The sequence below is a fragment of the Macrosteles quadrilineatus genome, unplaced genomic scaffold (genome assembly GCF_028750875.1).
Source record: "Macrosteles quadrilineatus isolate MER2022 unplaced genomic scaffold, UCM_ALF_1.0 Scaffold_9__3_contigs__length_116548681, whole genome shotgun sequence".
NCBI lineage: Eukaryota > Metazoa > Arthropoda > Insecta > Hemiptera > Cicadellidae > Macrosteles > Macrosteles quadrilineatus.
This window is the reverse complement of record NW_026542602.1, coordinates 47,921,863-47,949,696: the sequence shown is the minus strand read 5'-3', so window position 1 is coordinate 47,949,696 and position 27,834 is coordinate 47,921,863. Positions and strand designations below refer to the sequence as shown.

Sequence of the window (27,834 nt, the reverse complement as noted above, 5' to 3'; positions counted from 1 at the left end):
ACATCGTCTCACTGATGAGCAAATTGGCCACTTTGCTTTCTCAAATCAGTGAGAGAACATGTACATTGTTAGGTAACTGTAGGAAAAAGTTCTTTTAGTAACAAGTAGGAATCAAAAAGACTTGTGTGTTAATGTTGTTTATTGGAAAAAACTAACATTCTACCTTTGCTCACAAACAGGTGATAATATTAAAATCACTACCTCAGTAACACAAATAATAAATTGACTTTATATAAAGTTGACTTAAATAGTTTTTGGACTGAGTAAACAACGTGTCCACAACATATGCATAATCTCAATCAAGGAAGGTCGATTAAAAGGAATGGTATATCTTGCTCTGCTCACATGAACATCTAAATTGATCCAGGCGATTTTATGTTGTACCCAAAAAATGTATAACAGCAATTGAAAACAATTTTCTTACTTTTAAAACAACTTTCAAAACAAATCTCCCAAACCCATTTGTTTAAAATTGTGTTGGCTGCTGTAAATGAATTTACTCCTCCGCACTTCGGGTGGTGTCTGTGATTTGATCTTTGGGTCTTTGAAACTTTGTCAACCTGGTTTTAGTTTCAGTCTTATTCAATGTCTGTGGTTTTTCAGTTGAAGTGTTTGAATTTCTTGCAGAAGCTCCATTTTGACCTGCCTCAGTAGGGACCATGTAAGTGTATCTTCCTTGTCTTGGATTATTATATGAATTTATAGAGGGATCTCTATATTGTCCAGGCTGCCGAGGCCTTCCCCTCGAAGTGGGAGAATTAAACAGATTTCTTGAAGTGGCTCCATTTTGAATTTGCTGATATGGCCTTTCTCTTGAATTTTCTGGATTATTGTACGGATTTCTTGGATGATCTCTATATTGTCCAGGCTGCCGAGGCCTTCCCCTCGGATTTGTGGGAGAATTAAATGGATATCTTGAAGTGGCTCCATTTTGAATTTGCTGAGGTGGCCTTTCTCTTGAACTTTCTGGATTATTGTACGGATTTCTTGGATGATCTCTATATTGTCCAGGCTGCCAAGGCCTTCCCCTCGGATTTGTGGGGGAATTAAATGGATTCCTTGAAAAGGCTCCATTTTGAATTTGCTGGTATGGCCTTCCCCTTGAACTTGCTGGATTATTGTATGGGTTTCTTGAAGTGGATATATTTTGATTTGGCCTATATGGCCCTTCTCTTGAATTTGTAGAGTTGTTATATGGGTTTCTTGATGCATTTTGATTTGGCCTATAAGGCCCTCCTCTTGAATTTGTAGACTTGTTATATGGATTTCTTGACGCATTTTGATTTGGCCTATTAGGCTCTCTTCTTGAATGTGTAGAATCATTGTAGAGATTTCTTGAAGTGCATTCATTTTGATTTGACCTTGCGACGAAATTTTCTGCACTGGAAAATATAAATATTAAAAGTGCAGTGCAGTCGCAACCGTTTGCCGGGGATAGCTCAGCCTACAATGGCTGGGTAAAGTTCCAGGGTCTGCGATAAGGTCAGGGAAACCACTAGGCCAATAGCCGGGTCTAACCGGTATAGGACTGGCTCATACACGGGCACTGTGAACAAGTCAAAAACAAGTCACCAAACAAACGTGCAATAATCACTACCAGGCCTACGCCGATTCTCCACACTCCTAGGGGGTCGTTGCTGACTACGCAACTCGGGCTTCGTCCTAACTATCCAATAGTTAAGCCCAGAGTGCCTAAAACACGGTGAGTTACACGACGACTTGCCAATAAAAACCACAACGCGTGCTATCACCAGGCGGGGTCTACTAGGCCACTATAATCCAATACACAACTCTAATGCCCAAGCTAAGAATCGAACAGTCCACTCAATAATCGTACCACATAATAATATACAAGTACACTATAGGTAGAGTGACTACACCACTAGTGGCTGGTCTCAATAAATACCAAGCCAAACAAGCAAAACTAAATGGCGATTGCACTATTAAAATATTGAGCTACTTAGTAGCAGATAAATAAATATTAAATGCGTTCCAAACACTAGATAAATATATTATCTGATAGCCGGTACTCCGCTATCCAAGCTACCAAGCTAACGTGTTGGATTACTAAGCAAGCTGTTCAGGTTAAATTAAAATAATCAAATGAATAACCAATAACAACCCTACTACTGCTACTGCTACTACCAACTTTATGTTACTTAGCTGGGCTTCTGTTAATAGGCTAATAAAACTAGCTACTAGCCTGCTGGCCTCGTGCTTCCAACTACGCACGCTAAATCGTGCAGCCTAGGTTTGTCGGGCCTCAGAGTTATTAGTAATATAACTAACTCTAGGTACAACGCAAAATAATATCTACTACAGTCAATTAAATTATATTATTTGCGCTCTAGCACCTGCCCAGAACCGTCAGGAATATACTTTTTATTCCTGACACCTGTAAATAAATCCTAACTACCGTCAGGCTTTGACCAGCACGGTTACCACTCTAACTCTCTAACTCTCTTAAACCAAAATATAATAAAACGTCGTCCACTCACCCCAAGTGGGTCACTGTTTCACTACCCAACTTGAATGCCGACACTCACTCCTTGAGCACCAACCTCACACGACACCGATGTCACCACAGCACTCCTCTCTACGTACACCACTGGACGTCTCACTAGACACACGCTATCCTCACTCACTGGGATCCACGACTCGAATGTCTCTGTCCTAGACTGTCCTGAGAAACTAGGATATCCCAGGCTTATCGGCACTGATAAGCCGGGTCAAAGGGCGCTCGTTAGCTTCGCCGCCGCCGCTTGCTGATGCCAGCAATAGGTGCGCGGTCAAATAGCAAATATTTACCCCCTAGGAAAAATAACTCGTTACATCCCCCACTTACATCGGGATGAAAAAAAAGAAAATGGCCAAAAAGAAAAAAAAATCTTTGAACTCCGGCCAAAACAAAATACTCCAACCTCTAACCCAATGGTGAACCCTACACCACAGGTCTCAAACTCAAAACAAAGAAAAACTCTTCTACTAGCCACTACCAGCCAACATGGTACTGAAAGATTTGGCATCAGGAACCAGACGGGGATTTCCATTGCAAGGGCCTTCGGGGTCTTCGTCACCAATTTTGACACTGTCTATGTGGCCACCTTGGCCAGAACAGTCATCACCCACGCCCATTCTTACTACCTCTGTCCCACATGTCACCAATCCGAGGTCTCGGATGACATCCATACCCAGAATCATGTCCGTGGTGAGAGTGGGGACATACAAGGCATCTCCTATCCACCGTCTTCCCGCAGCTTCTCCTGCTAGCCGAAACGAATACTCGGCCGTTGACTGTGTCCCATCTGCCATCCTTAGAGGAGCGGTAATCTTACAAGGCTCAATCCCCTGGCGTCGAAGATGTTCGGCGACTCCTCGCCCAACCAGGTTAACTACGGACCCAGTGTCCAATAACGCCTTAAAAACGCTGCCCATCAGCACAACTTCAACAAAGGGCCTTGTCTCCGAACCCAGCCGGTTCTCGTCTACCCCACCAACCAGGCTGCTTAGTTTTCCGAGCCACTCGGACCACTCTTCTGAGGTCGTTCGTTTTGGGTGGCCTTGCCCAGTTGACCTCCTGATGTCTGGGCTGGCCTGCCGTTTCCCGCCCGACATCCACACTGACTCACCGTCAAACCAGGTTTGCCACACCCATAACAGGAGACGGTCCTTGGTTTACCACATTCTCGGGCAAAGTGACCAATCTCCTGGCACCTAAAACATTTCACCGTCCCCTGTGGACCCTCAGGCGCTCTAGCTGCTGTCACGGGCCGTTGACCGTGGACCCGATCCGACTTTAAAGCTACCCGTCCACGCGACTCGGCTTCCGGAGATGGTCTCTCGAAACTCCGCTTCTCGACTGCGGCAGTTTCGGAGCGCTTCTCCACCTTCTTTTTGGGCGTGTAGGCGGTTTCCAAAACCAGCGCTACGTTCGGAGAAGGAGGAGGTCGGAAGGCTGCCTTCTCGCGCATATAAGCCTCATAATCTTCGGCCAACTCAACCATCTCGGCCAGGTTCCTGAAGTCACGCCGGCGTACCATAAGTTTGTATTCCGGACGCATGTTGCTGTAGATTAAGTCTAACCTACCATGCTCCGACAACGTACCGCTACGCCTAAGCAAGGTACTTATGGCAACAACGTAGTCCCGGAAGTGCTCGCCTTCACCCTGTGTCCTTTTTCGGATCTCCTCATCCAAGTTCCTCCAATATCCTGGTGGGAAGAACTGGATTTCAAATTGATGCCGAAAAGCTTCGAATGAATACAGGAGCTCCTTGCAATTCCTGTACCATAGAAGCGCTGAGCCTTGCAACAGCTCCGGCAGCGCTCTGAGCAGGTCCTCTGATTTTATAGAGTACGAGACCATCAGCTCTTCGAGGCGCTCCAGGAACGACACAGGGTCTCGTCGGCCATCAAACCTCAAACCCCACTTCCGTACCGTGTTACATATTTTGGAGCAATCCTTTGGCTCCACCCTGCTGGCCTCATTTGAGAGCATATCCGAGCCTCGAGGCAGCTCCAAGCTAGAAGGCCGGGCTGGTCTCTCAGAACTATCATTGGGCCGCTGCCATCCCTCGGGTCTACTAGGTAACCCAAAGGTAGGCATTGGAGCAGCCACAACAGGGGACGTAGGGTTGGCGGGTCTTCCGAACCCATAGCCGACCTCATTACTCGGCGAGCCCCTCGCCTGTCGCACCACCAATACAAGTTGTTCTCGAAGAGTCCGGGTATCAGTCTCCAAAGACAACCCAAGAATCTCTCTGACCGCCTCTAACTCCCTGCTAAGTTGGTTAGATTCCGTATTACCCAGTACCTGAGGTACGGTTCTCTGGGGGTCAGGAAGCTCCACAGTTGTAGTAGCGGGCGGTAAATATGTCGGTGCAGCAGCCCCAGCCATCGTACACAGCCTATCATCGCTGTACCGGCGGGCATTCCGCTGCTTCCAAAACGACGAGAATCTCTGCCGTAATTCCGCAGAAGTACCAGTGGTCACCAAACCATACTGGTCCATCGTCCTTATGAGCTCCCCTTTCGAGAGGTCATATATCCAACCCACGCGACCGTCCCGGGGCTGCGACCCCAAGGACATAGTCGCTGGCGCGGAATAAGTCAGAGACGTTGTCACCGTCGTACCCACGAAAGATGAAATAGTCGGCCAAACAGGCGAAGACGCAGGCCACAATGACGACGTCGTCATCACCGACAGTTCGGAGCTAACCCCAGAACTAGTTGTAACAATAGCAGACGTAATAGGCGTACCGCCCAGCACAGACGTCGTACTCGTAGTGACAACCATATTTAAAATCCAAATACCACGACTAATCCGCAAAAATAAGAGCGAAACCAATTAAAATATATTTAACACCGTTATAATAAATCAAACCAATTATAGGTGTGAAAGTCAAACCACAAATACACAATAAGGGTTCTCACTCAAATAATATTCAATAATAAAGCTCAATTAATTAGCAAAATAATAAATCAAACCAATTATAGGTGTGAAAGTCAAACCACAATTACACAATAAGGGTTCTCACTCAAATAATATTCAACACTAAAGCTCAATTAATTAGCAAAATAATATTTACCAACTAATATCTATGTATACAACCACTAAATAAATTAGGGTTCACAACACACCACGCTGTAACAGAAAACAGGTTAGGCCTACCCAACCAACTATAAAATCACAGCAGGTCTGCCTAAAACTGCTCAACAGCTCAGGTCCGCAGCCAATCTGCACAAGTCCGCAGCAAATCTGCACAAGTCCGCAGCAAATCTGCACAAGTCCGCAGCAAATCTGCACAAATAAAATTATTTTGTTCGGGCGCCGTTAATACGTCAGCAACTCAGCACCACTGCCAACCTCAGTCCCTGTTCGCAGGCGCCATCTTGCGACGAGATTTTCTGCACTGGAAAAATAATATTAAAAGTGCGTGCAGTCGCAACCGTTTGCCAAGGATAGCTCAGCCTACAATGGCTGGGTAAAGTTCCAGGGTCTGCGATAAGGTCAGGGAAACCACTAGGCCAATAGCCGGGTCTAACCGGTGTAGGACTGGCTCATACACGGGCACTGTGAACAAGTCAAAAACAAGTCACCAAAACAAACGTGCAATAATCACTACCAGGCCTACGCCGATTCTCCACTCTCCTAGGGGGTCGTTGCTGACTACGCAACTCGGGCTTCGTTCTAACTATCCAATAGTTAAGCCCAGAGTGCCTAAAACACGGTGAGTTACACGACGACTTGCCAATAAAAACCACAACGCGTGTTATCACCAGGCGGGGTCTACTAGGCCACTATAATCCAATACACAACTCTATTGCCCAAGCTAACAACCAAACAGTTTACTCAATAATAATACCAGATAACAATACAAGCGCACTATAGGTAGAGTGACTACACCACTAGTAGCTGGTCTCAATAAATACCAAGCCAAACAAGCAAAGCTAAATGGCAATCGCACTACTATTAAATTATTGAGCTACTTAGTAACAGATAAATAAATATTAAATACGTTCCAAACACTAGATAAATATATATTATCTGATAGCCGGTACTCCGCTATCCAAGCTACCAAGATAACGTGTTGGATTACCAAACAAGCTGTTCAGGTTAAATTAAAATAATCAAATGAGTAAACAATAACAACCCTACTACTGCTACTGCTACTACCAACTTTGTGTTACTTAGCTGGGCTTCTGTTAATAGGCTAATAAAACTAGCTACTAGCCTACTGGCCTCGTGCTTCCAACTACGCACGCTAAATCGTGCAGCCTAGGTTTGTCGGGCCTCAGAGTTATTAGTAATATAACTAACTCTAGGTACAACGCAAAATAATATCTACTACAGTCAATAAATTATATTATTTGCGCTCTAGCACCTGCCCAGAACCGTCAGGAATACACTTTTTATTCCTGACACCTGTAAATAAATCCTAACTACCGTCAGGCTTTGACCAGCACGGTTACCACTCTAACTCTCTAACTCTCTTAAACCAAAATATAATAAAACGTCGTCCACTCACCCCAAGTGGGTCACTGTTTCACTACCCAACTTGAATGCCGACACTCACTCCTTGAGCACCAACCTCACACGACACCGATGTCACCACAGCACTCCTCTCTACGTACACCACTGGACGTCTCACTAGACACACGCTATCCTCACTCACTGGGATCCACGACTCGAATGTCTCTGTCCTAGACTGTCCTGAGAAACTAGGATATCCCAGGCTTATCGGCACTGATAAGCCGGGTCAAAGGGCGCTCGTTAGCTTCGCCGCCGCCGCTTGCTGATGCCAGCAATAGGTGCGCGGTCAAATAGCAAATATTTACCCCCTAGGAAAAATAACTCGTTACAACCTTCCTATTGGTTTATTTGTGTGGCGATGTGAATCTTCTTGTCTTGTTTCTTCACACGTTTTCATCGATGGTTTACGAATTGTTTTCAAGGTTATTTCCCTTTTAAGTTTCATAATGTTGAAAAATGCTTCCGTTACTTCTTTGTGGTACCGTTTTGTGGTTATTACTGGTGTTTGGCAAGAAACTATTGGACATCTTGTAATACGACCCTTATTCATATGAATATTGGCATCCATCGTTGCAGCATCAACACTGTGACCACAATCCAAAACTATAATCCTGAAATGTAGAAAACAATCGAGTGAACCCAAATTTCAAACTCATAATTTTTAGCAACCTCATAAGTGTATCCCCAAAAATAATCTATCTCTAAGTAAATTGAGAGCACTTTTTTCTTCTGAGCCGTATGCAAAAACTATACATGCCTCAACTTTGAGGGATTCGCCTGACGTTCTTAGACATTAGGAGCTACTCTGATAGAAAGCTCTAGTCATTGTAAATTGTAAATACAAAGGATCAACTAACTTTAGCTTAGACAAATCTTAGATTTGTAAATGTTGTAATCTCGATAAGCACAAAGTGAGAACTGGAAAACTTGAGGCTGATTGTAGACCTAAGGGTTGTACATCTTCAATTTTTTTGTATGTAATATAAAATTATTTGATATTAGACACCAAAATATACCAAAACACTTATTTGACATCAAATACCATTTTAGTATTTAAGTACGAATAAAAGTACCTGTGATCGGGTTTTATGTCAGAAGCAAGCTGAGGTTCACATAGCAGGCATATTTCCGGACACGGATCCCCACAAAACCCTTGACACGGATGTCCACAGGCCAGGGGAGAGGGGCAGGGGAAGGCACAAGGCTTTCGGTTACATACAGCAAAACATGGACGGCTGCACTTCTGATGTATACAACCGCGGTCGCATGGTTCCTGTAACCAGAAGTGACTCTTTTGTAACACTTTTATAAGCAAGTTTACATGGAGCCATCAAAAATCATCTGTTGGACTCAAAGAGGCTTCAGGTATGTACTATTGGACTTTCAAATGTGTCCAAAATGATCTAGATACCTTTCACAGGCATAAAAAATCCCCTGAATCATCTAGGAGGCATTAAAATCATGTATTGGGCTCATAAATTATGGTTAATAAAAATTGCCAAATTCTATCAAAAAAATAAAATAATGTTCCCAATGGACAGAGACTACCTAGATTTACAAGTTTGTGTTCAACTTCACCTTATATTGTGCTTCATATATTTGAATCTCGACTTTTGGTTGAACAACTCTTTATGTGCTCTATTTGGTTGAACCGTACAACCATTGACTGTTGTTTTATTAATAGTCAAAGGTACAACATTTGTTGGTTGATTTTAACTTTGTCTTTATGCTTTGTTAATCAATCATATGGTTAGTAAGATTTCCAGTTATGTTTGCCCTAGTATTATACAAACTATTACCTGGCAAATATTGCAAGTTTCTCCACAAACGTGATCACATTTCTGGTGTGAACACTTCTTCAAACATTTCTTATTGCACACTCCACATTCCTCATGACATTTTTTTGTACACCTGTTTTATAGACATAATAAAACGTACATTATTAACAAACGAATTTACAAAATATTTTAAATCTACAGGGTTGTGAGGAAGTGTTTAATCAAAATTGAATAACACAATTTATTTGTTTATTGAAATTTAAATGAGTTAGTTTTATATACAACAGAACCTTATCAACCCAAGTTTATTGACCCCAGGATACATGTATCACAGTTTACTATGGATACATTGAATCCATCTTGAGGTGGTCAAAACCAGGAATTTCGAATCTCAAAACCAAAATCGAATACCGAAGCATAAGTTTATTCTGTGACACGGTTGAACCCTACACACCAAGTTTGTAGTGTTACTGTGTAGGATGGTATACATGATTTGACTTTATTAATCATAATAAGTGTTAAACTCACCGATGTCCACAAGGCCCGAACACTTTGCAAGGTTTTTCACATACTTGATGAGCTCCTTTGGTTTTACAATTCCCGCATTCTCCTCTACAGTGGTGTCCACATTTCAATAAAGCATCACACTTCGCCTTACAGAACTGTATAAGCTTCAATGACAGCCAATCTATGGATAAAATAGCTATTGTTAGAGAAATATGCTTGTGTATGTAATACATTTATATATGTATATAACAACATGTTGAACAATTCATTTACGGAGAGAGTAAATAAAAATATGTCTAATAACACTTGAAACATATACGATATTTACACTTATTATACTGATTTAACAAGATGGTGAATATATACAAACAATGGTAATGGTGATCGATTTTGATTGGACACTCCCAACCATCATCACCCAATAGGCGAATGATGCCAGCAATTTAGAGGCCAAATAAAATATTTTATGTTTTATTTATACTGATTACATTTAACCTTGTTCGTTGAAAACCAAACAGAAGTTAGGTTTATGACATCATTGGTGGTTGTATTTAGAATGTGAATGTCTTTATGTGTGGCGTTAGGGTAGTATCGTCTACATATATTACAGAGTAAATCCCAACATTTCCAGGTAAATTGTTAATACATAGGCCTAGTATTAGAAATAGAAATGGTCCAAGGACCGAACCCACTGGAAAACCCGAGACCACCTCTATTAAACCAGATAGCATCCCACCAACTGAAACATACTGCCTTCTATTACTTAAGTACGACTGCACGAAACCTAGCTATGGATCCTTAATCCCATGAAATTTGAGTTTACTGAGCAAAATTTTGTGAGAAATACAATCTAAAGCTTTTATTAGGTCAAACAATGTTAGAGAAAAAATGTATTTGTCCTCAAAAGCATTTTTTGTTTTATTAGCCTAATGATTTTTAGAACTGCAAACGCAGTTGACTTTCCATCCCCGAATCTAAATAGTGAATCTGTTTATATATTATTACTTTCAAAATAACCATTTAAAAGTTTATAAAATAGGCCTACTGATTCAATAATTTTTTTAGAAGCTTGGGACAATAGTTATTGGCCTATAATTTTGAGACCTAAGTTTATTCCCTTTCTTGAACACTGGTATCACCTTTTAAATGTTTAGAAACTCGGGAAAATTGCCCATCTTCAAGGCTTTATTCATACAAAAAGCCAGTGGTTTACTTATCTTATCTTACTAATATTATAAATGTGAAAGTTTGTGTGTTTGTTTGTTTGTTTGTTTGTTTGAAGTTCAATCACGCATAAACCACTGGACGGATTGGGCTGAAATTTGGCATGATGATAGCTTACATTCCCGATTAACATATAGGCATATTCTTATCTCAAAAATCCTTTCGGGCTCCGCCCCAGTGGCTCTGTAATTTCCCATGTTAACCTTATGAGTATTCATATTTAGGAATTAAAGAATTTAGTCAGCTGTTTCAACTAAAAAAGTTGGTTCTATGATATGGAAAAGCATTAAAAAGTTATAAGATTTACCAACAGGGTGCAGCACTATATTTTTTTTGCATTTATGAAAACAGCTAATTTGAACTAAGCAGCAACAAAAAACTGTGATTCGCAATGAGAACTGTCAAAGTAGGATTGTTTACAGTTATGTTTATGTTTTTCATTTCATGAATAATTTGTAATATTTTGCGAATTGTTGATAATTTATTTGTCTCTATTGTTTAGGTGAAGTGGTAGAACATTATGGCTATAGTAGATGTGTAATACTATAGAATACTGTAAATTTAAAAAAGCAAATTTTATCAAACTGTGTCCTTCCTTATTGCAAACGCATAGCTTGAGTATAACTGCAATAAGTATTTTATACTTATATTCCAACCCCGTACGAAGGACGGGTACTCTGCTAGTCTATAGGCCTATATATAGTTTTAGAATCTAATTTAAAAACCAATAAAAATCCATGGTTTTTTTGTGGTCCGTAACTCTATACACAGACATCATCACTTTGAAAACCACTTTTTTTATTCATGGGGGCCTAAATGGATATAACAACGCAAAACTCAAACTCGAAATGTTTGACAAAAACACCTACTTTATTCATATACCTACTACAGTAGAACCTCTTTAATCCGAACTAATTGGGACCAGGGGTAGTTCGGACTATTGAATAGTTCGGATTACAGAACATATTGTTTTTTTTTTACATAACAATAGCTAAAATATGGCTAAAATTGATCAACATTATTTTGGGAAAAGTGAAAAAAATGTTTTATAAAGTAAAATGCAGTGTTTATTTAATACAGTAGTAAATATGGTGAATAAACAGTACTGTAAATTAAATACAGTATACAATAAAGAACTGGCTGTACTGTGTGTAGAGTACAGCAATGAGGGGTTCGGATTAGTGGACGTTCGGATTACGGGGGTTCGGATTAAAGAGGTACTACTGTACGTAAAGAGGGAAAAGAAATAACCTTGCACTTCTTTTTGCACAACTCAATAGTCAATACCAAATTAATACATACCCGTATGGTTGAAGCAGCACTGTACCATCATTGGATCGTGTCCACAGTCTGGTTTCACTTTGGAGAGAACCAGCTTTTTACATTTCTTGACATCACACTTAGCCCCACACTTGTCTTTACACTTATGACCGCATGTCAACTCACGTTCACAAGGTTGCATACATACAGGAGTCTTCGCAGAACATTTGGTCTTTACTTTGTGGCCACATAACAAGACGCGTTCACAAGGCTGCTCACATACAGGAGTTACAGCGGAACATGTGGTCTTTACTTTGTGACCACATAATAAGACACGTTCACAAGGTTGGTCACATACAGGAGTCACGGAACACTTGGTCTTTACTTTGTGACCACATTCCAACTCTTTTTCGACCTGCAATCACAGTGAGGCAAAATTTGTAATATGATAACTGAGTACAGTTAGAACTCCACTATCCTAATCAATTGGGTCTGTACCACATTCAGATAATAAAAAATTCAATTAATTGGATTTTTCCTGAAGTTGGGTATTTTACAGATAAAGTCAGAGTCCAGCTTTTCCTTACAAAAAATTCACGCTGTCGCACAGATTGCAGGGGACGATTATGCTTTTTTCTGTAACTGTGAGAGACAAAGATGATGCGTTCAAGACCGAGGAGGATATTTAAGAATTTTCCGCAACCGTAAAAAAAGTTCCTGGTGTTTCCGTCACCGCGTGAGACGATGATCATAATCTATAATAATGCGGAACATGTTGAAGATTTGGCCATGATAACGGAAAACATTCTTGATGTTTCCTTGACCACGGGAGACATATGATGTACAGCGGAAGATGTAAAAGATTTTGCCACTATCGAAAAAACAATGACGATGTTTCTGTGACCGCAGGAGCCGATGAAGAGGATGTCTACCTTTTTTACGAGAGAGGTTATAGATTTTGCTGCTATCATGGCTTCTGCCTTTATTAATGACAATTAACTGTAGTTTTAATTTTTTAAGCTTTCTGTAAGCGATTCGGATGGTTGGAATTTGGATGCTAAAGCAATATAATATATTCAAACATAGACTCATCTGTTGCCAATTAATTATTATTAGCCATTAGGCTTTAACTTAGAGTTATTACAAAAGTTCAATGTTCATCAATAAAATATTATTGTTCAGACTGTCTGATATGAAAATAACTTCCAAAACTGCTACGAGAGACTAAAAAACATACTCTACTCAGCATATTTTGTTGGACAAAGTTCTTTGATTCCATCTTAATTTTTGGACCAAGAAATTATTTTTCATCTACAAATAAGTTGCACACGCCCGCTGAAAACAAATCTGATTATTTGGCTCTTTTGACAAATACTCCAGAAAGTAAATAAAATGTAATATGCTTATTAAGAAGTAAATAAATACTTACAATAGTTTTACATAGGCATGGCTTGTAGCACGTTTTCTTGCAAGGATGCCCACACTTTAGAACTTTAGCACAAGGCTTTTTACATTGAAGTTTATCCAAAGGTGTGCCACATTGCCCTATGACACTATGACCGCAGAGAAGTTTTCTTGAAGTTTCTTTGGTACAAATTATTTCATCAATCGGTTGTCCACAGGGAAGTGTTTCCGTGTGATTGCACTCAAGTTGTTTCTCAACCAAGACAAGACATTTTGTAGTATTTTTTGTAAAACTGGAACACGGAGCTGTGTGAAGATGGTCACAGCTTAACTTTTTCTCAATTATTTGATCACAATCCAATATTACTTTGTCTTTCTCACAACATTTTAACTCAACCTTATGGCCACAAATTAACTTTTTCTCAACCAATTCAAGACACTTTGTTATATTATACTTGAAACTGGAACAAGGAGCTGTGTGAAGATGGCCACATCTTAACTCTTTCTCAGTTATTTGATGACAATCCAACATTACTTTGTCTTTCTCACAGCATTTAAACTCGACCTTGTGTCCACAGTCCAGTGTTTTTTCAGCGATAACTTCGCACTTCTGAAAATAAGGAAAACCATGTAAATAGTTCTTTGAATTTTTAAATTTTCTTAAAAAAAGTATTGGCTAAATTGCCTGTGTCTAAATTCACACCATGATGAGTTGATTAGGTAGCCTATAGTCAAACAAATACAAACATACTTTACAAATATAATACCCTACTCGCTTTGAAAATCCTCAACATAAACATAAACAAACTACCCCCACCACAGAAAACCTGCCGACTAAGCAAATTTCAATTTGCCTAATCAGATTTCCTGAAATATTCCCTTAAACATGTTCATGTTAGATTTATTTTCCTTAAGTACTTTAGGTCAACTGCTACTTTAGGAATGTCATGAATGAAGTTATATTTTTTAATTTAAGTGTTAATGAAATAGACAATTTTACTAAATTTGATCAAAATATATCCATAAACAAGTAAACTACAACAGTTTTCTATTTCTTACTCTCCATAAGAATTTGTTATTTATACTTATGTGGAATTTTCTCCGTAACCATGTGCGGTACAAAAACACTTCAATGTAATAAGCTATTTGTTTTTAAATAGGTCGGAAATAAACCTGCAAAAGTTTATATTTTGATTATCAAAATGGGAAAACCCAATTTTACTTTGAAACCCTGTAACACCCTGATCCTACAATGCAATCATGCTGGTTTGCAAACTCGTTTAAATAAACATATGTTTACCAACTATAAAAAATCAGATGGATTTTTACTTGAGTCATCATGCTGACGGACTTGCGCACACACACACATAGGCCACTATCCTGCATAACTCACTTTCAGCTAAATAATACACTATTTCCATCTTCAATCAGAAGATACTTTCTGACAGGTAATACAGTTCCACCATTTAAATCCTTCATTTAGATTCATCATTGAAATTTTTAGAAACTCGTGTAATAATCAGGAAACGCATTTCAAACATCTAAATAAATTGTTCAAAACTTACAAAATCCATTGAGAAAACAATTTGAACACTCATAAACCCATGAAACTTACATAATAAAAGCACCACCTCTCAAGGTAATGGCAGGGTTTCTGACACTGGTGACCACAAGGGATAGCTTGGCCACAAACACTCTTGCACTTTATTGTTCTTACTTCTTCATCAGTCTGGTAACATAGTTTGGTTGAGTCGTGGTTGCATGGCAGTATGCAAGGTACATTCTCACGACATTGAATCTTAGCCGGATCACTACCGCAAGCTGCTTTCCTCGTGTGGTTGCAATCCAGAAGAAACTCTACTGGGAACGGACAAGGTCCACAATCTTTGCCACAGGGTTTGCGACAAGGATGTTGCAATTTGCATGTCCTGTTGAAAACCAGAAATTACTTAAGTTACAGGGAGTCATATGGTGATTGGATATGTTGTGCGAGTAGGGTGGGAGAGTTGAAAAACAGCTTGTTGTGTTGACCTACAGGTGGCTGTTGTAGTGGTGGACTTGATGTAGGTGTCAGTTTGTAAGATGCAGTGGGAGGTGTTTGGAAAATAAGGTCCCGTGGGGGAAGTTGGAGCCCAAAGTTCAGAAAGGCTGGAGCTTTGGGTAGAGGTTAGTTTTAATTTTAAATTTTCAGTTTTGGGATTTTTAGACTCTATCTTTACATTTTTACATTTCTGTGTAGTAAATAAAGTTTTTCCCCTGAAAGTGAATTTTACCTTTTTCTTAAAGTGCCACAAAAACTATGTAGATCATCCAATTAAGTTGGGTAGGTCTGTTACTGTAGCAAAACACATAACACAAACGACAAGAGCATTAAACTAATAAAACATAAATATGGCTTATACAAATATGGAAGAAATGAGCGAGCAAATACCTTTCACAGGGAGCAGGGCACATGTAGCGACCCCGGTGTTCCTGATCCCTAGGATGACAGTGGTACTTGCACTTGTGACCACAGCCGAGGTTTACCTCACACTTACGACTGCAGCCTCCCTGCGGCATCTGCTGGAACATGGCTCCGTCCTTGACTAGAGACTTAGTCTCCCGATGGTTCTCACAATACACACTCAGACTTTCACCTGGTCAAAATACACTATTTCAGCACCGCTGAATGCTCTTACCGATAGTTTTGAAAATCATCTTGAAATATGGGAACTGTTTCATGATTATTATTGTATGAATGCCCAAAGAGATTTTTCCCAGATGGACGAAATTATATCTTGTCCTGGGGATTTGAGGATAAGGCCCTCTTCTGAAACGACCCAATATAACTTGCTTAAAAAATTTTTCTTGCCGATAAAAATATTATAGTTTTAGAAAATTATTTAACATATTTTTTGTAGCTGTAATCTGTGTAAAAACTCACAGAGAATAAATTTTAAACTTTCCTGGGCCCTCCTCTGTGTATGCCCATAGTTATTATTATTACCACATAGAGAAGTAAGGTACAGAGGAACGCTTATGGGACAACCGTGCGCCTTCAGCTCTGGTATGATGTGCTGGAAATATACTTGTGACGAGCAAGGAAAAGCCAGCGCAGTGAGCACTCTGCAGAAATTTCTATTGCACAGGGCACAAGGTCTTTCTCCACTATGAGCGTTGTAGTAAATGAGGGCAAGGGGGCAGTTTTTGACTTTGCCCTAGACACCAGTAATAGTTCTAGAAACCAGCACTAGTTCTAGACACCACTTAAGTGTACCATTGAATGTTTCCGCTGTACCTTCCTTCTCCGAGTTATTACCAATTACGACAGGTGCGCAAGTGAGCATATTTGATCCTACTACCAATTAAGGATGTTTGTAGAATATAGCGAGATGCTTTGTTTAGCTTTGTTACTGACTAATCAGCTGTTTCTTTATCTAAGACCTTTTCAATGACGGTTATGTCAGATAAAAAAAAACTATTGACTCTATGGGCCCAATTGCTATGAATTTAGTCGGATCATAAACACAAAAAAACAATCAAAATGTACGTCAATGAAAGGAAATATTCAAGATAAAGATAGAATTGATCTATGGTATTTATGGGCTGTGACAGTTCAATAAGGTAAATTTAGCCTAGTGACTATCAATGTTTCTGAACACCTTAGTTCATCTACCTTCTTCCTTATTCTAAATTCGATATTGGTCTACAAATCTTCAAAATATCTTGACTATTATAGTTACTTCATTAGACATTCTCATACTAACCTATTGCATTATGCTCCATCAACCTATCTCTAACTTGAGGCCAAATCTGGCTGTTTTCTGCAAGACAGTCCATATTGCCGATGATGTAGAGTCCGTCTCTGGCTCGAGAAAGGGCGACACACACTCGGTTTTCAGTTTTTAGGAAACCGATTTTTCCTTCTTCGTTACTTCGTACAAGTGATAATATTATAATTTTGTTTTCTTCGCCTTGAAAGTCGTCTACTGTTGTTATCCGTACGTCTCTCACCTCCCTCATCTCTTGGTCCCTCATCTGGAAATGGTTTTCTTGTGAGAATAATATGAGTGCATCGTCAAAATATAATATTCTTTATTTTGTCCATCTAAGATTACTATGAGGGAGAAAATGAAGTGCCCCAAAACATGGTATGAGGGCCAAATAAAAAACATCTAACAGAAAGACGAGAAGGTTTAGTTGGTTAGGTCATAAATACCTACCTGCAACCTGGGTATAAACAAATTACCGTGGCATACACTATACTGGTAGAGTAACTAAAATTACAAATATAATTTAGAATATAAGAACCAGAACTAACTTCTTAATTGGCCAATTTAAAACGTGAGCAAATACGCTTTTGCTATCTTTTGCTAAACAAACTCAAAAACACAATTTTCCAAATGTTGCTGATGTAGTAAAAGTAAAACATAAAGGCAACTTAGATGTAATAAATATTTGCACCGAAGGTTTGAAAGGTCCTAGTGGACCTAGAGCAATGGTTTGCACCATTAAGTCACAGTAAGGCCATTGTGATTGCCAGGATTTAAACCTAGAACGTTATACACTCTGTACATCAGATTTAGCTGTCTAGTCTCTATTATTTTTTGTATTCATATTCACACTCAAACTAACCATAAATAGTAGTTTACGCAACGATTGCGTAAAGATAGTGTTAACGACACGAGTAGAAAATTTAAGGTACGAGCCTTGGCGAGTGCCATAAAAACTTCTACGAGTGTCGTTAACACTATTTACGCAATCCTTGCGTACACTACTTTACCTACGACAGTGTTTTAATTACTAAAAATCACTACTTAAAACTTCTAAGAGAGGTTATGTTTTCGTTTATAACCTCCCATTGCCACTGACAGTGATGCAAGGAAACATTGAACCAAACACTAATTTCACCAATCAATAACAATTAAATTGGTAAACAGCTGATTAGTTGAAGTTCGAATCATTACAATTTTACTTCTTCTCTCTCAATCCTTGAACCTCATTGGTCCGTTACCCGTGTTGTTATGAGTAAAACTATGCTGTTATGAAGTAAACAATGCTGTTATGAGATACTTTTCAATTCTAAGAACTGTACTGAAACGGCAACTTTAAAAAAACGGTTGTAGCTAAAGTATATTTCTGTATGTAGTTTTTATTTGATTTAACATTAAAGTTTACATACAAACCTTCATAATTTTTTTCATCTGTCCGCTGTAAGTAGCCAAGATGGTGATCTCGTTTGGCAAGTAGCCTTGCAGAACTAAATAGCGAGCGAGTTCCAAAACGAACTTGGCTTCATGCTTGTTCACGTGACTCTGAGTCTCCAACAACTGAAAGAAAATGATAAAATATTGTAAAAATTAATACTTTTGAATGGTTTAACATCAATTTAATTCTATGGACTCCAATATGGCTCAGTATATAGATTAAAATCTGATACAGGATACAGGGCAACTGAAGGTGCCACGTGAATCGTGCTGAGGAGTGGATGGCACAGAATCTTTTCAAACAGTACCTGCAGGAAATCTGGAGCGATCAGATTTACCCGAGCATGTGGGGCTCTGTCTGGGTTGACTTTCAGATCCCTATAGCTTCTTGTGGAAGCAGTAGTCATACAAGATATCCTCAGCCAGGAGAACCGAGAGGGAAGGATGATCGACATAGGATAGCATTCAGTGGGGAAGGCACTAGCTAGTACCTATGTTTCCTGGAAGAAAATTGGTGAACAAAACCATGCTGAAGAGCATGGACACTTCAACCCAAACTAAAGCAATGGCAAATGGGAAACAGATGTGATAAACCAGCCTCAGGTAGGGGAGATGGCAAAAAAGAACTTGCCATATTCTATAAAGAATACTCCATAAGGAAGGATATTGAGTAACGCGGAAATGAATTCTACCAATCGGGGTTCTAGCAGAAACCCCAAGGCATCTTATTAGATTGCGAAGCAGTCAGCCGCAACATAGTCAAGAGTTTGGGGCTGTACCAGTAAGAGATTTATTTTTGTCCTAAGACGCTAGGCACGAGCCTGGGATTGTTGTTCACATTACTTCAGGCTAGACCTAGGGTTTGCATCATTATCACTTAAATCAAATCCATTGGTGATTTGGCGGGATTTGAACCCAGAAATTCAGGGACTGAAGTCCTGCGCTCTAACCACTAGACCAGCTCGCTCCCCAGGTATTGGGGAAATTCCCCTGTTAAAACCCCCTCAGATACTGGATATTGTCAAGCAATTGGGGCTGGAGGGGGCCCAATGCAGGACTGGGCGCAAGTTTGAGGGCATAATAGATATTTTTGGTTGCAGTGTATTCGTTCCCCATAAACATCATATTTAGGTAACATTATAGTTCACATTTATTTAGGTAACTGAACACTTACCTGTTCTTCAGGATTGTTGTGGTTGATGAAGTAGAGGTTACTGTGGATACCTCGAATATCTGGACGTTTTTTGGTACTCGAATGACTGACGAGTTCAGGATAAATGGTTGGTACAATCAAAGATGCGAATTCTGGTCTCATTCGGTGCTGAACGTTCAGCGAGTAGCAATTCATGCCATTTCTTACCATACGCTCAAAAAGTGAGACGTCAAAGTTATATTTCTTGCATAGCTGGAAGACAGCTGGGTTTGGTTTCAGTTGTTTATGATCACCTGTACAAAACATGAAGGTTATTGAAACACTAATTGACTATTTCTAGTTCAATTCTAATGTTTTACAAAGCTTTGTAAATTCAAAAATACTACAGCAGCTCATGTGATTCACCAATCAATTATGACCCAGGCTACTATAGTTACTTTCTAAAATAATTTTGTCTATAGAAGTGTTTTTGCTCCAGTTGCAGAAGCCCAGAGAATGAGGGAATTTGTAATTTGCCTACATTATTTCCAAGTATAAATAAAATTGGCTCAAAGAGTATGGTTCGACATGTTACATTTTAGGTGGAGCGGTAACCTACATTTTCTGCTTCGATAGTTTCAAAAAATTGTTTGACTTGTATTTCAATATAATATGGAGAATTACAAACAAGCAGCATAAAGGAAATTGGATAAAATAAAAGACTATTATAGTAATAAAAACCCTATGTAAACACCCTCTTATCCAGACACCTTTTAACCGGACATTGGTTTAACCGGACTACACTTGACGGAATGACATCTCTTTAACCCTACAATTTTTATCAGCACATTGGCTTAACTGAACTAGATCGGCAGGATGTGGACGGTACTGAAACGACTGTTCTCGTGGGAAAGATTTGAGACCAGTGATCACATGTCTAAATACAATGCTCTCCTAAATTTAAGTCGAATATCACAGTAAATAGTCCGTTTTAACGAGTTTTTGGGGACGTCGGCTTAACTGGAAAACCCTTTATCTGGACTGGCCTCGGACCCGAGGAGTCCGGATAAGAGGGAGTCTACTGTATGTAACTTTTGATTTCCCAGTGTAGTAAGGAATCGCAGAGTAGTAAGAAACTGAGGACACACTGCATACACTTTAGTGGTTTTAGCACCGATGCTGGTGCCTAGGGAAAGGTGCTGCAACCCACCCCCCTCCATTTACATCAAGTAGTACAACGCTGACAGTGGTGACAGGCCCTGTATGATAGGAATTTCCACACAGTTTTCACCGTACAAGCTCTTCCTTGCTCACCACAAGTATATTTCCAGCACATTTCAGAGCTGATAGCACACGGTAGTCCCATCAGCGTGTTTCCTCTATACCTTTCCTCTAAAACCAAACGTATTTTATTTTATAAATAAATCACTCCACTCACCAATCAGTATGAGATGCTGGCAACTGCTGCTCAGAGAAGTTACGATATGGGACTCTAACACTTCAGCTGCCTCTTCTATTATTACTATAAAATATCAAATCATACATTGAGTGATATCAATGTTACATCATTGATTTTAAGTTGTATTACCATCAACTCTTGTGATATACAACAGTACTGGTGCTTATATGTTTATACGGAGGCTTTTTTACTCTTAACTGATTCATTTAAATTCAAACACAATCTACAAGATTTATATAAAACTGCATCAGACTTTGAACACAATATTTTGAACTTTTACACTAACTTTTTAAAATTATTCAAAGTTTTAGATGAATGAAAACATATAGTTGAATCATTGACTATTTTTATACTCGACTCCTCAATGGTCGAAAAATCTTGAGACTAGAGTGTTCTATTGACAAATATGATTCTTTCTACTAGGCCAATTTTTAGCAGGGCTAAATTATGTTTTTTCACTAATGCATAAACTGAAAAAGTCAAATACACCATAAAAATTGAATAATCCAAAAAAATAACAGGCTAAATATAGATTAGATTAGACTGACGTACTTATTTCAATGAGAAAATTAAAGATGGATGAGTGTTGAACAAATTAAGCTCATTTTATGTATTGATAAACACCGGTAAACTAAAAGTTTAAACACTTAGTAGGCCTGCCCTTTAAGTTACCATTTGTAAAAAACTAACTAAAAATATTGAAGTAGTAAAATAATAGAAAATTTTATATAATTTATACTGTAGCTTATCACTATGAAAGATTTTTAATTCGACTATAATTTAAAAAAAATATAATAACTGGCTGTATCTGTTACATTATGTTGTATTGATGGAGTGATGTACTTAACTGTAATAAAATGGCAATTTCAGTCTACTATACATATAATACAGGTGAGGCAGTGAAACAACAAGATTCCGATACCAGCTGACAAGGAATTGGGGGCTATCAGAGTACGGGGGAAATGACCATAGGCCTCTAGACAAGTGGAAATTTCAGTAGCCATGGAGTGTTGAGCGAGTGCACAGCAGGCGTTTGCGGTAAAGGCGTATTACAAAAAACTTGGATATTATGGTTTGTGCTCAGCGCACTTTCCGTTGTGAGTTCAGTCTATCGTTGCAGGCTCCTGTGCCATAAAGTACAGCTAACCTCCTTTGGGTGAATAGCTTTGAAGCCACTGCTAGCACGACAAAGCACTATAAAACCATTCCAGACATTATGCAAATGCTAAAAAACGTCATTGGCTGATTTCAATTCGTAATTCAATAATGTGTGCAATCATTTTTAAGGCAAAACATTAATTTCCACTCATGTACTTAGGATTTAAATTAAAACAACGATCCTTTTTTTCTAAATGAATTATTTGTAATTTTTCAAAATCATGCCGTTTCACCACCTCACCCTGTATGTCAATCCAGTATTATTTTAACAACTTTTGTTGTGGCTAAATTCAACATTCCTATATGCTGTATTTTTTCAATGTGTAATCGACACTTTATTGTTTGGAAAGTAAATTAAATCTTACCAATTTTTGCTCCCAGCTTGTTCAGTGTTGCACGATTTGAGGCGGCTCCAGATGTAGTAACTCCGACTACTTTCGCCTTTTCCAAAATTTTCAAATCCGCTCCACTTCTTGCCACATCAATCATCTCTTCTGCAGAACGAATGGATTTTTCCAATCTCATCAATTCTCCCCTCATGTCTTCTGCTAACCTATGTAACCAAGAATGGTACAACAACCATCTTTGACGGTTGGATAAAGCCCACATTCCCTTTTGTTCTGCTATCAAACATATTTCCTGAAGCTCTTTTGGTTTGTTGAATTTCTTCATGTTGAGCATTCTTTTTAAGAAACCAATTTCCTTTGTTAGGTCCTCCTTCTCTCTGTCCAGGTCAATACATTCTTCACCATTTTTCTGCAGTTCCATTGCTTGGAATTCTAATATATCTCGATATTCTTTTAAAAAACGAATTGTAAGAGTAAAATAAGGTTTGAGCACTGAAACTTTGCCTCTATCTTCCCACTCTCCCATGTTTTCTATCACCTCCTTTTGGGCCTTCCCAGCAATATTATCATAGACCTCGGAGTAATCGTCGATGTACGTTTCAACATAGCGTTGTTTACTTTCTTCTGCAAAATAAAACTTCTCTTGTTGAAAAATATTCTCGCTGTTACTTACTGGACAGTTATCTTGTTCTGAACACGCATTTAACTGTTCAGAATCCTCGTTGTTGTCGTTAATCTTGTCAGCTGTGTCCAATAACTCCTCATATCGGGTGTCTTCAGTTTCTTCATTTAGAAAAGCCCCCTCCATCAACCAATCTTCCAGGCTTGTGCTGAGTAGTTCTTCTCTCAATTCATGAGGTACATAAGGAAGCACATTGTCCACTGAGAGGATACCATGTTTACTTAGACCATCCAACTGATACTGTTTCTTAAAGTAACTTGTTGCTAGTTCTTCTAAAACCTCGTTATGTAAATCAATCCCGTAAGAGCCTCGAAGTACCTTTAAATTAAAGTTTTTTAGTTTTTCATTTCGACTCCTTCCACCAATTCTGACTATCTTTTCGGTTGTATTCAGTATCCCTTCCAGAAACTGATCCAATGCGTGGTTTTTATAGCACACAACCAAAATTGGGGAAGAACTGTTTACATTGTCTAAAAGCGCATTGACTATCTGCAGACCGAGAAATGTCTTCCCTGTCCCAGGAGGCCCTTGGATCGCTACAAACTCGTTAGTCAAAGCTGCTTGGAACGCTTCTTGCTGGGATGGATTGAACTTAACTTCAGTGAACTCGGGCCAGTTTTGATCCATAATATTAACAGACATATTTCCAAAGAATGTGTAGTTACTAAGGTGCAACTTGTTTATGTAGGCAGGAGGGCTAGACTCTGAACTTACATCAACTATGTACTTCTCCATGGGAAAATTATCTGTAGGCATTGATTGTAGTGCACTCAGTACTTGGTAGTAGGGGTCAAAAAATACTTTAGAAACTGCCATGGTGAATTCATCTGCATAGATGTTGTTACAGACTTTAAAATAATTTATATCAAGTTTAACTGTGACAGTTTCAGTTTTATCGTTCACATTAATAACAGTCCCTACGAAGAAGGATTTAAAGGAATCTGTGGTAAACAAAAGGAGGGATCCAAAGATGAAAAATTTAGTAACAATTTCCCACTTTATATTCCCGGCCAACTGAACCACATGACCAAACTTTCCTTTGTCTATAGTGGCATGCCATATTTTAACCCCGTGGCACATTACTACTTGGGTCTTTCTTTTTTTAGCAATGCTGGATCGAGATAAATGCTCTAGAACTCCTTCTCGAACAGGCGCCACAAAGTCCTCACGAAGCAGGGCAAATTGAACGGTGAGATAATGGTCAACATTTGTGTAAGCTCCTTCAACAATGTTCTTCTTTAGCTCAGGTGGTTTTTGAAATAAGTCTTCCACTGTTGGTAGAACACTCATGTTTCTCATGTTTTTAACATCGCTTGATGATACTTGCTCTCTTTCAAGTTCCTCAATTTTAGCCTTTTCATTTATTAGATTTACCATTTCATCAAAATCAAAATGATGGCAAGTTATGTTAATTTTTTCTTCTAATCTACTTAAAATGTTTTTGATATACATCAACGTAGGTATTAAAAAATTTAGATTTGATGCAGGTAAATGTTTGATAGCTAATGCAGACAGTCTAAGAAAGTTTCTGAAGAATTGTTCACATTTGTCACTTCCATCATCAGTTTTTATCATCTCTTTAGTTTTTTCTTGTATCAGTTTCAAAACTGAATCTAAAAAATTCTTCTGAAACACCCACTGTAGGACTTCCAATTTTTTTGTTGACTCATCAATGAATGTCTGGCTTAATAAATCCATAAATGATGTCAACACCTCATAATCAATTTTGTTTGAACTGAAAAGCAAATCATTAACTTGTTCAAAATCACATGAATCTTGATCTTCCAAAACTAGTTTTAGTTCACTTTTTACAAGTTCTCTTTTATGTTTTTTTTCTTTTAATTTAGTATTCTTTCTGCTGTGAGTAAAAGGATGGGACTTTCCTTTTCTAGCATGCTTTCTTGTCTTTTCATATAATGCGGTTGACTTTTGATTAGTAGCCATATTTACTATTCATATAGCACCGTTCGAAATCTGAAACATTGGTTTACAAATTAAGACCATGCTATTTCAATTTCACAATAATATTACTAAAAAAATAGTCTACGGAGTTTACACTTGATGACTTGCTCGATGACTGCTTTGATGACTTGCATAACAAAATACATAATTATTAGTTGAATGTACAAAATGTAATCACAGTTACTATTTTATTTTACCATCATACTTAGGATACAACCACATTTTAGCTAACAAATTACGAAGAGAAAAGCCTTTGTATACAATGATTCTAAATGTTTTAGGGATAACGAATCAATAGAAATATCAGCTGTTGTAAACTCATTTACAAACTTCAATTGTAAGCATTTGCATGTATCATTTGATGCATTCTTGGCAATAGTTCAACATATCGATAACATACACTAACACAACTGTCCGTAATAGACGAAACGATTGAATCGCTAACAAAAGAGTCTAAAATTAATACCAAGTTCCAAGTTGGAAGTTGTTTTGAAAGGTTATGTTGAGGATGGAAAGCGCTATACACCACTCTACTATCCAGTAGTTTACTAAGTTTAGTAAGTTTAAATCTTAACTATTAAAATAATATTTAGGCTAACACTTTTATGATGTTAAATTTAAGCCCCAAAGTTGCTGCAATTACTTCACGACTAGTTAAAGATAACATTTAATTAACGCTTCCTAATTTTTATCTCTTTATTAAATTAATTTTAAAATGTTTGATAATATTTTTAAATTTGGACAAGCTTTTGTTAAATCTAATGTTATTTAAATTGGGAATAATTACATTTATAAATAGTTAAATACTTCTTAATATAAAAATGTTTTAATAAAATTCTAATAAGATGATTTGGAATTTTCTTATTTTGCTGGGGGGGGGGGGGGGGGGTGATAACATTTGATATAGTAGCTCAAGTTTTTTAAGAACAGTAAATTCAAAGACACACAAGAATTTGTTATTCTATTTTAACTTGTGGAGTACCTACCTAATTTAATTTTTTACTGCATGATGAGGTCCCATAAATATAAAATAATTTCCTAGTTTAAAATTAGGCCTACCCTACTTAGTAAGATAAATCAATCATGATATTTTCCAAGTTCAAAGGGCCAAAACCTAGTTAAAATTTAAAAGAATGTAAATGGGACAAAGAAAACAATCCTGGAATCAAAATAAGTCAAAGCATCGACTATATAATACTAGACAGAAGAGTGTTATATAGTCAATGGTCAAAGTCATCTTTTTTGTCACATGACGTTTTTTTCAACGCTCTGGCACAACCAGACAAAAACAGGTGACATTATCAATCTATACTAAAATAAACTAGGTTAATGGTAAAAATAAATACATAGCAACAAAATCACAAAATTCAAGTTGATTTGTCTTTGAGAAACTGAATATAATACCGTAATTCTTTTCCAACAAAAATCCAACAATCTTTTCTTTAAAAGATGCTAATCCTATTATTGATTTGTAGTACCCTGGCAAGTTGTTAAAAACTTTCCCATTTTTTCCCCATTTAAGAAGGTGTCCTTTCCATAAGATTTAAATTGAAAATCTGTATGAAATCCAGTGTTATAATTGTGCCAAATCTTTTCACTGTAGAGATTTTCAAAATTTGATTTCACATACAATAAACATTTAAGAATATACAAATTAGGGACGGTTAGAATCTTTAGTTATTTAAAAAGTTGTTTGTAAGAATGTTTTAAGGGTTAAAAAGACATAGGCGTAATTCTAAATATTCTTTTTTGAAGTTTAACATGTTTATACGAATCAGAGGTAACTGCCCAAAACTCTATTCCGTACTGTAAAATTAATGAAAATAAAGCGTGATATATCGTTAGTCTAGCGTGTAATTTAAATCAACAACATTTCTTAAAACCATAATTTTGAAAACATACTGAATTTTACTTTTTAGAGGTGTTATGAATGTGGTTCTTCTTCTACAGCAATAATTAAATAGAAAGATATTAATATGTTTTACTTTGTATCACTTGCTTAAAATAGCTAGAGTACAGTAAGATATTATTCTAGTTTTGGGTAAACAACTGATTGCTTAAAAAATAAAAGTTAATTACCGTAGTCAAATGCGAGCGATGCTAAAGAACTGTCATGAACTCCGACAAATATTATTTATGACATTTTTTACAGCCTTTGGGATACAGAGGCATGAGCAATTAAGCACAGTAGTTTAGTCTTTGATTTTAAACATTAGATTCAAAACCACTGGTCGTCCAAACAGAAATAGAATCACCAATTGGGACTCTAGGATTTTATAATTCGATTTGGTATGCACATATTGCTATAAACATTCCATCAAATTTAATCTACAAGATAATAATACCCAACCAAAGCAAACCTGCAGACAAAGCATTTTCTATTTGTCTGATTGGATTTTCACTAGAAAATATTTCCTTAACATCAGATTTATTTTTTGTTTACATAACATTAGATTTAATGAGTAGGCCTACCTAGGTTTGCTGCCACAGAAAAGGAAAAAAGTGTTGTTATTTTAAAAATTGTTGATATTGGCTTACAGTACCGTATGAAAAAAAATAAGTGTCTTACCAATCTGTAGTTTCAGATCCAATTCCCTGCTCTGAAGGAGTGGCTGAGTAGATTTGGTCAACTTGTGTTAAAACAGTCTGTAATACGTTGAGAGAAATGTTAGTCACAGACTAAACTATAGTGTCAAGTATAACA

General features: G+C 37.9%; 1 protein-coding gene across 1 annotated transcript; it reads right to left on the bottom strand.

Annotated features, from left to right (window-relative positions):
• Positions 1-132: 132 nt before the first annotated feature.
• Positions 133-27,834, bottom strand: LOC129002675 (NFX1-type zinc finger-containing protein 1-like). The gene is made up of 15 exons (XM_054430663.1): positions 27,700-27,834; positions 22,505-25,142; positions 20,961-21,044; positions 19,565-19,836; positions 18,370-18,513; positions 16,951-17,221; positions 15,636-15,840; positions 14,820-15,132; positions 13,230-13,814; positions 11,843-12,215; positions 9,338-9,497; positions 8,831-8,942; positions 8,105-8,304; positions 7,364-7,642; positions 133-1,361 (listed from the first exon to the last, which is right to left on the bottom strand). The coding sequence occupies exons 2-15, from the start codon at positions 25,110-25,112 to the stop codon at positions 497-499; spliced, it is 6,471 nt and encodes a 2,156-aa protein (XP_054286638.1). The 5' UTR covers positions 25,113-25,142; positions 27,700-27,834; the 3' UTR covers positions 133-496.

Bases quoted from the DNA above. Each gene is read 5' to 3' on its own strand.
- LOC129002675 (XM_054430663.1), bottom strand. From the start codon at position 25,112: ATGGCTACTAATCAAAAGTCAACCGCATTATATGAAAAGACAAGAAAG. The intron at 21,045-22,504 runs GTAAGATTTAAT...GATATTTTATAG, and splicing joins CAAGCTGGGAGCAAAAATTG to TAATAATAGAAGAGGCAGCT. The intron at 17,222-18,369 runs GTTTGTATGTAA...AACCATTTCCAG, and splicing joins AGATGAAAAAAATTATGAAG to ATGAGGGACCAAGAGATGAG.